The following is a 15,033-nucleotide window of genomic DNA, read 5'->3' on the forward strand; positions in this document are numbered from 1 at the left end:
CCAGAAAATGGAATATTTTTCAGCACTAAGAAGAAATGAGCTATCAAGCCATGAAAAGATAATGAGGAACCTTAAATCCACACTACTAGGTAAAAGAAACCAATCTGAAAAGACTACATACTACATGATTCCAACTATCTGACATCTGAAAAGGTAAAACTATGAAGACAGTATAAGGATCAGTGGTCGCCAGAGATGAGAGGGGAAGGAAGGATGAGTTACCAGAGCACAGAGAAATTTTGCTGCTGCTGCTGCTGCTAAGTTGCTTCAGTCGTGTCCGACTCTTAACGACCCCATGGACTGCAGCCCACCAGGCTCCTCCGTCCATGGGATTTTCCAGGCAAGAGTACTGGAGTGGGGTGCCATTGCCTTCTCTGAGAGAAATTTTAGGGTGATGAAAATATTTTGCATGATACTATAATATTGTGTGTGTGTATACATACACATATATATATTTATTCAACTCACAGATTCACAACACCAACAGTGAAGTCTAATGTAAAATATGGATGTGAAGCGAATATGATGTGCTGATGTAGGTTCATCTATTGTAACAAATGTACCACCTAAGGACAAGATGTTGGTAGTGAGATTAGATGTGCATATGTGGGAGCAGAGTGTTTACAGGAAATCTGTGTACTTTCCACTCAATATTGCTGTGAATCTAAAGCTTCTATAAAAAATAAACTTTTTTATAAAGATTTTGAGAACTCTGCCCTACAGACTTATATCCTCTATCTCCCACTACAGGAAAACCTTGTTTTACTATGCTTGGAGTTATTATACTTCACAGTAACTAAGTACTTTTTACAAATTGACAATTTGTGGCAACCTTGCATTACCAGATGATGATTAACATACTTTAGTGATTAAAGTATTTTTCAATTAAGGTATGTACACTGTTTATTTAAAAATAGATGTTCATTTAATAGACCACAGTACAGTGTAAACGTAACTTTTATATTCACCTAACAGAAGCAGAAGATATTAATAAGAGGTGGCAAGAATACACAGAAGAACGTACAAAACAGATCTTCATGACTCAGATAATCACGATGGTGTGATCACTGACTTAGAGCCAGACATCCTGGAACATAAAGTCAAGTGGGCCTTAGAAAGCATCACTACAAACAAAGCTAGTGGAGGTGATGGAATTCCAGTTGAGCTATTTCAAGTCCTGAAAGATGATGCTGTGAAAGTGCTGCACTCAATATGCCAGCAAATCTGGAAAATTCAGCAGTGGCCACAGGACTGGAAAAGGTCAGTTTTCATTCCAATCCCAAAGAAAGGTAATGCCAAAGAATGCTCAAACTACCACACAATTGCACTCATCTCACATGCTAGTAAAGTAATGTTCAAACTTCTCCAAGCCAGGCTTCAGCAATATGTGAACCGTGAACTTCCAGATGTTCAAGCTCGTTTTAGAAAAGGCAGAGGAACCAGAGATCAAATTGCCAATATCCGCTGGATCATGGAAAAAGCAAGAGAGTTCCAAAAAAACATCTATTTCTGCTTTATTGACTATGCCAAAGCCCTTGACTGTGTGGATCACAATAAACTGTGGAAAATTCTGAAACAGATGGGAATACCAGACCACCTGACCTGCCTCTTGAGAAATCTGTATGCAGGTCAGGAAGCAACAGTTAGAACTGGACATGGAACAACAGACTGGTTCCAAATAGGAAAAGGAGTACGTAAAGGCTGTATTTTGTCACCCTGTTTAAACTTATATGCAGAGTACATCATGAGAAACGCTGGACTGGAAGAAACACAAGCTGGAATCAAGATTGCCAGGAGAAATCTCAATAACCTCAGATATGCAGATGACAGCACCCTTATGGCAGAAAGTGAAGAGGAACTCAAAAGCCTCTTGATGAAAGTGAAAGAGGAGAGTGAAAAAGTTGGCTTAAAGCTCAACATTCAGAAAACGAAGATCATGGCATCCAGTCTCATCACTTCATGGGAAATAGATGGGGAAACAATGGAAACAGTGTCAGACTTTATTTTTCTGGGCTCCAAAATCACTGCAGATGGTGACTGCAGCCATGAAATTAAAAGACGCTTACTCCTTGGAAGAAAGTTATGACCAACCTAGATAGCATATTCAAAAGCAGAGACATTACTTTGCCAACAAAGGTCCGTCTAGTCAAGGCTATGGTTTTTCCTGTGGTCATGTATGGATGTGAGAGTTGGACTGTGAAGAAGGCTGAGCGCCGAAGAATTGATGCCTTTGAACTGTGGTGTTGGAGAAGACTCTTGAGAGTCCCTTGGACTGCAAGGAGATCCAACCAGTCCATTCTGAAGGAGATCAGCTCTGGGATTTCTTTGGAAGGAATGATGCTAAAGCTGAAACTCCAGTACTTTGGCCACCTCATGCGAAGAGTTGACTCATTGGAAAAGACTCTGATGCTGGGAGGGATTGGGGGCAGGAGGAGAAGGGGACGACAGAGGATGAGATGGCTGGATGGCGTCACTGACTCGATGGACGTGAGTCTGGGTGAACTCTGGGAGTTGGTGATGGACAGGGAGGCCTGGCGTGCTGCAATTCATGGGGTCGCAAAGAGTCGGACACAACTGAGCAACTGAACTGAACTGGAAATCAGAAAAATTCATGTGACTCCTTTTACTGTGATGCTCACTCTATTGAGGTAGTCAGAACTAAACCCACAGCATCTCCAAGGCATACTTGTACTTATGAAAATACAGTCTTCACCAAATACACTGAACCAGTGGTAATGGTCCACCATTAGCACATAATGTGCTCTTCCACACCTCTTGACTTTGTCTCTAGTTACTCCCTTTGCCTGTAAATCCTGTCTTTTCCTTTCCCTTCTCTTGCCATGCCACCACACAAACCCTTTCCTTTATCCTTGTCAGGTCTCAGCTTAAAGGTCATCTCTTCTGTGAAGTCTTCTCTCATCTCTGCACTGGGGTGTTCACCTTCCCCTCTGTTCCCACATCCATGATAGTTATTGCCTACTTTCAGAGTTTACTTTTCTAAGCAGACTCAGTTCTAAGTGCAGGGATCATGTCCAGCTTATCACGAACCCCAACAGCTAGCAAAATCCAGGTATAAAATAGGTGCTCAGACACTGAGTGAAGAAAGGAACAAATGATCAGACACCTAACTCAACCTGGCAAGGAATCTAAGGAATCTGCCTAAGACATGCAAATTCTCTCCACGGCAGGATTATATGTTTCATTTTTACCAGCTCTGACCTGAAGTACACAATCCTGTTTTAAAATCCTGTTCTGTGGTAGCTCAACACACTGGCCAAAAGATATTCTGAAGTCCTAATGCCTTCAATAGACCCAACACAACCCTAAAGAAAGGCAGTTTTTGGCGTAGGTGGGAGCTAGGGAAGGAGAGGGCAAAAAGGTCTAAAAAATCAAGGCCAGTTTTGCCTCTACTACACCACATAGTCCAGGTTGTCAGCTTTCTCATCTGAAAAATGTGGAAAATGAACTAGATGATCTTAAGTGCCCTTTGAGCTCCTACATTCCAAATGTCTATGAAAACAGAAAGATCAGCACTCTCAAAGCCCTGTAACTACATCTCTTCCTGACACAGCATCCCACAGTTTTAATAGGTACTTCATATATATCATCTCATATAATCACCACAATCCTGAGAATCAATTTTTACTTGGAGACTATGAAACTGAAATATGGACTTCTCTACAGTTATGGAAGTAATTTAAATTTTTAAAAATGTGGCTTCAGAGCCAAGGCCCTTTTGTACTACTTTACCCCCTCTAAACAATTTCAAGCTGCATCAAGAAAACTTCCTGTTATGAAGAGGAGAAATAACATTAAATAAGAGTTAACACATATAAGATACTAGAATATTTTCCTTAATTGTCATAATCCTATGGGATATATTATTACCACTGTCATTTTACAGATGAGGAAACTTAAAAGCAGTTAAATGATTTGCTCAAACTTATACAGCTAGTAAGAGATGAATTTGAACCCAGGTCTGATTCCAAAGGTTCTTCCCTTAGTATCTTAATGAGAACCATTTGCCTACATTCCAACTGCTAGGGTTTAAGCTATTTTTACATTTGGCAATTTTCCTTCCAGAAGCAGACGCTTTGTGAAAGGGAAGGGCTTGCTATGGCCCAAATTAAGCATTCATTTATGACATAAGTCCATCTGTCTTACTCATAGCTAGAATGCACTGGGCATGTTGCAAGGCTTTAGAATTGCTTTCTGTTCCTAAATTTCTCCTGATCTAGTCAGTCAAAAGATTGTAGGGAAGAACACTTTTACATTATTTTTATGTTTTACTTAGATTTTTGTTTTCCAGATATAATATTTTTATATGTTATTTCTATGATATGTTATTAATATGCCATATAATATACACATCACAGGCACAGAATTTCAAAAGGAACCTTGGTAATAGAAACAAAGAGAGTGGTTCACAGGATGAACAGTCTATAGAAAAGAACCCCTGGGAAATGAAATCACTTAACACTTGAACATATAAAGAATATCTGAGATTAGTAGTTTCAAGAGGCTTATCATTTTGGCCTCAGCTTCAAATATTGAGTACTTGTTCCAGAGATCTAGGCCCATGTCCAGAGCTTAGAGTTCTGCTTCTGACATTACAGAGAACTCTTGAGAACTTCTTGGGAAACCTTTCCTTGGGTCTGCTTAGTCCTAGGGCACAAAATTTTTTAATGTGGCCCCCTCCAAGAGCCCTGTCTAAACCAACTGGAAATACAGCCTACATACAAGAAGAGAAAGGTATTTTCCCAGGACCACTCTTCATTCTTGGAGGAACTTCATAAGAGTTGTTATTTTGTACATCTCAAACAACTTTAAGGTGTTAATCACAGATTTCAAAAGAAAACCATGACAGCAAGCAATAATAGCCACAAAATTACTACCAACTGTTAATAAAGCTTCAGTTTGAATCTTTAGTATTAATAACCCAATCAGGGACTTCCCTGGTGGTCCAGTGGCTAAGACTTTCTGCTCCCAATGCAGAGGCCCCCAGGTCCCATGCCTGGTCAGGGAACTAGATCCTACATGCCACAGCTAAGAGCCAATGAAGACAAATAAATAAATAAATATTTTAAAAATAATAATAATCCATTCAACAACTCTAATAGGTAAATATTATTATGTACCCATACTACAGGTTGATTTCCCACGTGGCTCAGATGATAAAGTGCCTACCTGCAATGCAGAAGACCCGGGTTTGATCCCTGGGTCAGGAAGATCCCCTGGAGAAGGAAAAGGCAACCCACTCCAGTACTCTTGCCTGGAAAATTCCATGGACGGAGGAGCCTGGTAGGCTACAGTCCATGGGGTCGCAAAGAGTCAGACACGACTGAGCGATTTCACTTTCACAGGTTAGATAATTGAGATGAAGAAAGGTAGAGCCAAAGGTCACAAAGTCAGGGATGGTCAATGGTAATAACCTCAAGGGCCTGAACTCCAACATAGCTTCTTCTACAAGCACTGTGTCTTCCCTATATTGCAGACTAAGTGAATATGAATGGATGTCATTAAACGCAAATTTGTTTTAAAATGAGTTAAAAGAACTAACCAAATCAGTTCTACCAAAGGCATTAGTCTGAACATCTATAGGATGGGAGCCTTCAAATAGTACATTGGTGTCTGAGGACTTAGAAAAATTAAAGAGCCAGTCCAGAAATCGAGACAATATTTCAAATGCCAAACTCCATGCAACTATGTATCATATGACCTTGGGCAAGTCCTTGACTCTCTGAGCACAAAAGTATCACAGCTGTAGAGTGGAAAGGTCCCTGGAATCATAGAGAAGAGCTACAATTACACATCAGCCACTCCTAAGTAGACCTTCAGTTCAGTTCAGTTCAGTTCAGTCGCTCAGTCGTGTCTGACTCTTTGCGACCCCATGAATCACAGCACACTAGGCCTCCCTGTCCATCACCAACTCCCGGAGTTCACCCAGACTCACATCCATCGAGCCACCTTGGTTAAGTTATTTAAACTGAGTTACCTCAGTTTGCTGTCTACGAAGTGAAATATTTATCTCCATGAAAAACTGGTATATTTCACAACCATCAAAGCTCCTAATATAATAAGTGAGCCAAAGAACTGATGGTCTAAAATTGCGGTGCTGGAAAAGACTCTTGAGAGTCCCCTGGACAGCAAGGAGATCAAACCAATCAATCCTATAGGAAATCAACCCCAAATATTCATTGAATGGACTGATACTGAAGCTGAAGCTCCAATACTTTGGCCACCTGATGCAAAGAGCTGACTCACTGGAAAAGACCCCAATGATGGAAAAGATTGAAAAGGCAAAAGGAGAAGAGGGCAGCAGAAGATGAGATGTTAGATAGCATCACCAACTCAATGGACATGAATCTGAGCAAACTCTGGAAGACAATGGAGGACAGTGGAGCCTGGTGTGCTGTAATCCATGGGATTGCAAAGAGTCAGACACAACTGAGCAACTGAATAACAACAAATGTGATGCTTATTACTATTGTGTTAGTACTATTTGTTATTTCTACATTTATTACTATTATTATTTTAAGGATCAACTAAGATGAAGAGAATGCATGTGCTTTATAAAAGCTAAAGAGCTTTATAAACATAAATTATTATTAATAAAGGAAAGTGTCAGAGTAGGGTTTACCCACCCACTCATTAAGACAGAGAAATTATGACTGAGGAAAAAGAACAAATCACCTGATTTCATGAAACCAGATATCACAGACTTACAGAAATAAAGTGCAAAAAGAAGTCTGCAACCCCATCCATCCTAATATTAATATTAACCCTATCTTTGGCTAATTCCATTTGACTTCCTGATAGCATGGGAAATAAGGCTGACATTGCAAAATCCCAAGTTGCAATACAGCTATCCAAGTTCCAGCACAAATCATTGACTTTTTTTTTAAGATTTATTTTTAAGAAGCCCCTCTCATGGGTTCAGCTGAGCTAATCTGAGCTCAAGGCAGTAAAACACTCCAAACTTGGAGAGATAAACACTGATGTAGTCCAGTTTTAAAATTAACTTAGCTAAACTCTTCCCAAGCTTGGAGAATTCCACTTTGGTTGTGAAAATGCAGCCAGAAAAAAATTCCGAACTAAATGCTGAAGAACTTCTTAGAATAAACCAAAGGCTCCATCCAGATCCTAACCACAGGAACCAGACTTTCCCACATGGAATTCTGCAACTCAGCGCCACCTATCACAGGCCCTCAATTACAGCTTCTCACAATCATTTATGCATCCCTCCAGGCACACACTAAACCCATGGTGGAGGTCAGCATTAGGTAATGAGTACAGACATTCTACCCATTGCTAGCTCAAGTCTCAACCACTAATGCAGCCCACACAGAACTCTTCTTTCTCTTCTCCAAATCCCCTTAGACCCCAAGACTGTGTGCCTGCTCAGTCACTTCAGTTGTCTTCGACTTTTTGCAACCCTATGGACTATAGCCTGCCAGGCTCCTCTATGGAAATTCTGGCTCCAAAAGTATTAGTAGGACCCAAGCATCTGTATTTCAAAAAAGAACCATGAATGAGTCAGACGTGCAATCTGGGTTGGGAACAATTAACAGATAGTATTCTGTCATGTGGCAGATACTTAACAAAGATTTAGTTTCACACTCATTCCTTCCACCTTCCAGCTGTTAAGACCTTGATCAATTTACTTTTCTCTAAGCTTTAGCCTCTCCAATCGAAAATGAGTTGTTATAGATACCAAATCAAACAGGAAATGAGGTTTCCCTTTAAAAAAATATTCATATTTCGGTAGTGTTTTAGTTTAAAAAATGCTTTTACATCCACTACATGAAATGACAATAGCCTACTCATAATATGGGATGACTGGGAATTATAATTATTCCCACCTTACAGTTAAGGATACAGGGATTAAAATAAACAGGTAAAAGGACAAAAAAAAAATCACAGATTTAATAAATGTTAGAGGTAGGACTCAATTCAGGTTTTCTAAGTTCAATTCTAGCTCATTATTCTGTGTAGCAGGTATAAAGTTTCAAATAATTTACGGAGAGCATACTACTTCAAAGACTGCCAACACTGCTATGTATCCTTCTAGGATTGTTAAGCACAAAGCTGCAGGTCAACAAATGCCTATTGGTTGAATGAAATCAAGCTGAATAAAATTTCCAAACAAAGGGGAAAAACTCATTTATTTCATTTTGATGTATGCATTAATTACAGCCGTCTAATAGGGCTTCCCAGTGGCTCAGACGGTAAAGAATCTGCCTGCAATGCAGGGGACCTGGGTTTGATCCCTGGGTTGGGAAGATCCCTTGGAGGAGGGCATGACAACCCACTCCAGTATTCTGGCCTGGAGAATCTCCATGGACAGAGGAGCCTGGTGGGCGACAGTCCAAAGGGTCACAAAGAGTTGAACATGACTGAGTGACTCAGCACAGCACAGCAAAGTATTAACGCAAAGGAGTAAAACCTATGTGTTTAGGGTATGTATAGAAAATCCAAAATTAGGGAGTGAAAAAGAGGCCACTAGATCATTTCACAAGAACTTCTCATAACGATATGCTTTCTACCTCTATGCTTTGAACTTACAGAAAACTTCTATGCTTTGATCTTGAGCTATGAGTTTTATTTTCAGACCAGATTTGGCCTAGGGTTACTCAACGAGGATTTCTAGAAGAACCTCTGCATCTACAGCTTTATTGCTGATCAAAATACTTCACAATGGCCTAGTTTTGTTTCCCATAATATACAACCTGATCCAACTTCACATTTATATCTCATTTATATAATTATAGGATTTCAAAACTGTAAGAGACTGTATTTCAACTTGTTTGATGAATTTTTTATTTTTTTATTACTTTTTATTGAATGAAAGATTCTTTAAATTCTATAGCACTTTATGATTTTCAAAGGTTTCACACACATGATTTCATATGTGTTGTTCCATAACAACCCTCTTCCTTCTCCCTACTGGTATCATAGTGTGGTCCCTATATCTGTGTGGCTGTAATATTTTAGATGAAGGCACTAAGTTCACAGATAATACCTGACCTAAACCAGGCAGCCAATCTATGAGAGAACCAAGACTATAACAATATCTAGATATCTACCTCCCCATTCAATACATAAGGTCATCCCCTCAGTTCCCAATGATGTCTAAATGGCTCCATCAGCTGTTGTTTTTTTTTAAACTGAGTTTTACTGAGATAAAATCCACATACTATAAAATTCACTCAGAGTATAAAATTCAATGGGTCAATATGTTCACAGACCTGGAGAACCATCCCCACAATCAATTTTAGAACATTCTCTTCACCCAAAAGGAAACCCCTGAGAAACTACTGTATGGCACAGAGAACTCTACTCACTGCTCTGTGGTGGCCTATATGGGAAGGAAACCAAAAAAGAGGGGATATATGTGTATCTTTAGCTGATTCACTTTGTGTACAACAGAAACTAACACAACACTGTAAAGCAACTATACACCAATAAAAAGTAAAAACAGAAACTCCACACCTCTTAGCCATCACTCCCTAATCCCATTCACCGACTCCTACAACCCTAGACAACACTCTTTTACTTTTTATCTATGAGTTTGCCTGAATAATTCATATAAACAGAATTATATAATATGTGGTCCTTTGGGACTGGTTTCTTTCACCAGTTTTCAACGTTCACCCATCTTGTAGTATGGATCGGGGCTTCATTTCTTTGTTACCATATATTATTTCTTTGTATAGATAGATATATAACATTTTATTTACCCATTCATCCTCAATGAATATTTGAGCTGCTCCTGCTTTTTGGCTATTATTAATAATGCTGCTATAAATATTCATGTACAAGTTATTGTGTTGACATAATTTTTCATTTCTAGGTCATATGGGTAACTCCTTATATTTTTTTTATATAAGTTCCTTATCAGATATATGATTTGGGAGTTTTTCTCCCACTCTGTGGGTTATCTTTTCACTTTCTTGATGAAGCACAAAAATGTTAAATCCCAACCTTTCCTAGACACAGGAAACTAAAAGTCAAAGGAGTTAACTGACATACTTAAGGTTAGAGAGCTATTAAGTGATGAATCCAGGATCTGAACCAGGGCTTCCTAAGTGAGAAGCTCATGATAACTATTTGCAGACAAAACGGCAATTTTTTCAGCATGCCATAAAAACAAAGCCCTACAAACGTGGCTGAGAACTTTACTTCATTTCAACAGCCACTTACATATTTGGGTGGTCAAACCAAAGTTATTTATTCATGTGGACATCCAACCCTCTATTTCACTATTTTATTCATAGGGTATCAGTGACTTCATTAGATACACTGTTAAAGTACTGATTATTCTAAAAGCTTTATTCATAAAGAGGAAATGAGCCCTGGCTGCACTACATGGTTTGTGGGAACTTAGTGCCCCTACCTGGGATTGAACCCAGGCCTCCAATGAAAGTGTCAAGCCTTGACTGCAAGTGTCAAGCCTTAACCACTGGACTGCCAGGGAATCAGAGAATTCCCTAGCATTACTTCTTCTTAGTGAAGTCATGCTAAGGCCTACTTTTTTTACCTCAGCTATTACTTGTCATTCTTACTGATGTTTAATGCTTAAATCTGGGTTTAAATCTAGGACATATGACTAAAGAAGAGGCAATCAAAAAATCTGGAAAGAAGACCTTCCAAATGAAACCAGTTTGGGGAGAAAAAATTTCCAAATGAAGACATTTCAATATTTCTTATATTTTGTGAGGTCATAAACAGTTATGAACTTAAAAAATAAGTAAATTCAGATTGACTAAGATCTAGCAACAGCATAATTATTTTCCTCAAATTTTGCTCAGATATAATTAATAGAGGATAAAAATGGGTCTATTTTCTATTTGACTTCAGTCATGTCAGGAAAAAAGACAAAGAAACTATTTAATGAGAAAAGAGGGGGTTAAAAGAACATTAAGTGAAAGAAGCAACAAATATTTTATTCAGGTTACCAAAAAAAAAAAAATTAAGTATACAAATGATGAGAAAGAAATGAAATACTATACTTTTATCTCCAGGTAAGATGGCTCGGTAAAATCGGTCCTTTTTTTTCTTTTCCTCTGGGTTTGGTGGCAGAGGTTTGGAACCGTGGTTTAGGGTTCCAGCGTCTTTGCTGCCAGCTCCAATCATAGTGCTGGTATTTCTCATCGGAGGGGCTGGAGGTTTGTCTTGAATGTCTAGGCCGTTATTTGACATCGTCACCACCAGCAGCAGCTACTGGAATCAGAAAGAAGAACATACCTCTTTATTTTTGAGCAAAAGGAAATACATTTTGGAAATTTTAGAAAAATCCAAATTTTACAACCCTTCCTCCAGGACTCACCTCAAGCCCTTCTACTACATTCCATGACTACTGCTGTCTTATTTAGTTCACCATACTCAAAGATGGAATACCTACTCAGTCCTAAGCACTGCTGAAAATTCACAAGGTTCTTGCTTTTCTCTTCATTCTCCTATTCTAAGGCATTCGAAAGTACAAAAAACCACAATGATGTGGTTTAAAAGGCAGAAATTTGGCCTAGCTAAACTGAGTATGAATCCATGTGCTACGGACAGGCTTTAGAGAAATTCCTTAATCACTTGGTTTCCATTTATACATCACATGAAGATTAAATAAAAATGCCAACAGCATTCCACATAGTGAGTTCTCTGCCAAGTCTTAATTTCGTTGCCTTAGAAAAATCATTCCTTCTCTGGTAGGAACCGCATCACTATATCAAAGGTCAGTAATACTGCTGGCTTTGTAAATGGTTTTACTGAAACACTGTCACATCCATTCATTTACATATTTTCTATGGCTTCTTTCATGTTCCAATGGCAAAGCTGAGTAGCTGTAACAGACCTAAAATATTTAGGTTGTTCACAAATCTAAAATATGTGCTATATGGTCCTTTACAGGAAAAGTTTGCTGACCCATGACCTTTATCATCATTTCTCTAGGATCTCCTTCCAGTAAAATTGGACCTTGTTCTAAATGTACGATGATCAACGCATAACCATTTTATACTGTACAGCACTGAATTTATAAGCAATTTCCAATGCTTCTGAGAAATAGAAGGAATAAAATCTACAAGAAAGTGGGAAAAATCCCCATCACATGGAATCAATAGTTTTAATGAAGATAGATATTATTACCTTAAATAGGCTTGACAATAGATATAAATATATCCAGAGTTAATAAAGTTTTTCATTATTCTTCCATACTACAATGGAAATTATATCTTTAACCAGGACTATTTAGAATGTATGCTCCTTAGAGTCAAATACAACAGTGCTTTAGAAACTAGTTTCTAATTATTAAAAAAAAAAAAAAAAAGCATAATAATCACCAAGAACTTTTCAGAAATACAAATGTATTTGTTTGACCCCCATAAATTCTGATTTAGTATGGTTGGCCATAATTAAGGCCAAAATTTTATAATTTTAAAACTGAGTGATCCCAGTGACTGCCAGAATTGAATACCACTGCTTTAGAAGTCAATTACTTCAATGCTATGGACAAAATTGATGAATTAGGGTACTGGAGAAGACTCCTGAGAGTCCTTTGGACTGCAAAGAGATCAAACCAGTCAATCTTGAAGAAAATCAACCCTGAATATTTATCAGAAGGACTGATGCAGAAGCTGAATCTCCAATACTCTGGCCACCTGATGAGAAGAGCCAACTCACTGGCAAAGACCCTGATGCTGGGAAACATTAAGGGCAGGAGGAGAAGGGGCAATAAAGGATGAAATGGTTAGATGACCAACTCGATGGACATGAACCTGAGCAAACCTCAGGAGACAGTGAAGGACAGGGAATCCTCGTGTGCGGCACTCCATGGGGTCGCAAAGATCAGACACAACTTAGCGACTGAACAACAACAAATGGACAAAATCTACAGTAGTCTTTTTAACATTTTCTAATAAATGCAAAGCTAAATGATCCCTCGCATCCATTTTTTCCCCAATCCTTTCTCCACATGTCATCAATGACCTTAAAACACTCACACTCTACTCAAAACCCTTCAGTAACATTCCAAAATAAAAGCTAAAGTTTCTTGGCTTGCTTTTGAAGGCCCTTCCATTATTTAACCCGTTCTACCCATCAGCTTCATTTCCCACCACTACCACTCCCTCTAATTCCCCTTACATTCTAGCCATACCCAACTTCTCTAACTTCTTTAAATATACTGCAGCTTTCACACTTTCATTCCTTTGAACATGCTGTTCCCTCTGCTTAGAATGCCAACTTTCCTATCCTCAAATTCACTCATCCTTCAACTGCTATTTCTTCTAAGAAGCCCTTTTGAAATGTGCTCATCTTCAAGAAGTGAAGGTCCCCTCCTCCGGACCCCCAAGGCAATGGGTATATTTCCAGGTTATCACATTTATTTTTACTATTATAATTATCTTCACCAGAAGCCAGACGATACCCAGAGGTCAGGCACGATTTTGTCACCTTTGCAATCCAGAAGAGTCTAGTATAATATCTGACTCATGGTGGATTCAATAAATATTTTTATTAATCAAAAGTTTGACAGAGATATATACCTTGCCTTAAGGAGTTCAGTACAGATGAAATTTTAAGGTCCTTCACAGTCTGATAATGAACTGCCTCACAAACTAAGTCACCATATCTGAACACAGCTTACACTCAAATTACACTTCAGAAATCTCTGTTCTCTTGAATTTGTCAAGTAGTCTCTTACCCTCCTCTTGCCCCATCCCACTTCCCACCACCTAATGCTTCTTGTCGATGATTCCTCTCTCTTCTGACTGATGAAAACTTTACTCATCTTTTAAGGCCAAATCAAACTTCATCTATTTATATAATTCATCCTGACCTACCTCTGGCAAACCAACTGCTCCTTACTTCTCTTTTTGAACAAAAGAAATCAAGTAGCAAGGATAATCTTGTTAATCTAGAGCAACTCTCTGGGTGGTCCACTTTTTATCCATTTCTTCCAGTTTTATTTTGCAGATCTGCCTTCATTTTCCCTCCCAAATCCCAACACAAGTCCCTCAGCTCCCCCAAAGAGAATTTCTACCGGCTCAGTTCTCAAGTATACCTTCCCACTGCAGACTGCCAGTTCCAAAATTACACTCCCTGCAGCCACCTGATACCCTCAGCAGGCCCTTCTTTGCCTCTTAAGTCCTTCAGCCAAAAGCTTCATTGAATATCACTCCTTTTTCAGGATCACAACCCAGGAACATGTCAAGAAAGGCTACAATCTTTCTGATAACACTTTTCTTCATTTTTCAGTTCTTCCACTATGTTTGCTAAAGCTGAAACTCCAATACTTTGGCCACCTGATGCAAAGAGCTGACTCATTTGAAAAGACCCTGATGCTGGGAAAGACTGAGGGCAGGAGGAGAAGGGGGTGACAGAGGATGAGATGGCTGGATGGCATCACTGACTCGATGGACGTGAGTCTGAGTGAACTCCGGGAGTTGGTGATGGACAGGGAGGCCTGGTGTGCTGCAGTTCACGGGGTCGCAAAGAGTCAGACACAACTGAGCAACTGATGTGAAGTGAAGTGACTGTGTTTGGAAAACTCCTGGTGGTAGATCTCCACTTTCCAAAGTATTCTCAATTATTAAAACCTAAAATCTATTGTTGGAATACAACCTTTGAATCCTTTGTACAGCATTTCAGCCCACGTCATCTAGCCCATACTTGAAAACCTCCAGTGATAAGAAATCTACAGTCTCACAAGTCAGCTTATTCTATCTTCAGTTATCTCATTTAGAGAGTTTTCATTTATATTAAGTTTTTATCTTCTCACACTGAATTGCAATTATTTGTTTATACATTCACCTCTCCCTACAATTCTCATTCCTGGCAGACTTAAGATTATAAACTCAAGAACAAACTTCAGTCATTTCACAATCCCCAATACCAGTAAAGGCTCGGTGAACAAATGAACAAACAAGTGACCAATAAAATAACAACAAATGAATAAATAAACACTACGTGCACCTATTATTCCTAAATCCTATCTCAGGGCCATTCAGAAAGGCCTATTGCATCTTACTCAGACAGAAA

At 38.9% G+C, this 15,033-nt stretch overlaps 1 protein-coding gene across 9 annotated transcripts in view; it reads right to left on the reverse strand.

The window, feature by feature from the left end:
* The window catches only part of PAK1 (p21 (RAC1) activated kinase 1), a 159,127-nt gene that overhangs the window by 64,594 nt on the left and 79,500 nt on the right, over positions 1-15,033 (reverse strand). For 6 of the 9 annotated variants that reach the window (XM_086385746.1, XM_086385748.1, XM_086385753.1 and 3 more), the window contains one exon: positions 11,013-11,223. In XM_086385746.1, coding sequence (XP_086241872.1) covers positions 11,013-11,202 — 190 coding nt within the window. In that variant the 5' untranslated portion in view covers positions 11,203-11,223. The remainder of the gene's footprint in view (positions 1-11,012; positions 11,224-15,033) is intronic. The other 3 variants (XM_086385751.1, XM_086385750.1, XM_086385749.1) reach the window with 1 other exon arrangement.

The sequence above is a fragment of the Bos grunniens genome, chromosome 29 (genome assembly GCF_055505025.1).
Source record: "Bos grunniens cultivar Pamir isolate PY7600 chromosome 29, Bosgru_T2T1.0, whole genome shotgun sequence".
Taxonomy (NCBI): Eukaryota; Metazoa; Chordata; class Mammalia; order Artiodactyla; family Bovidae; genus Bos; species Bos grunniens.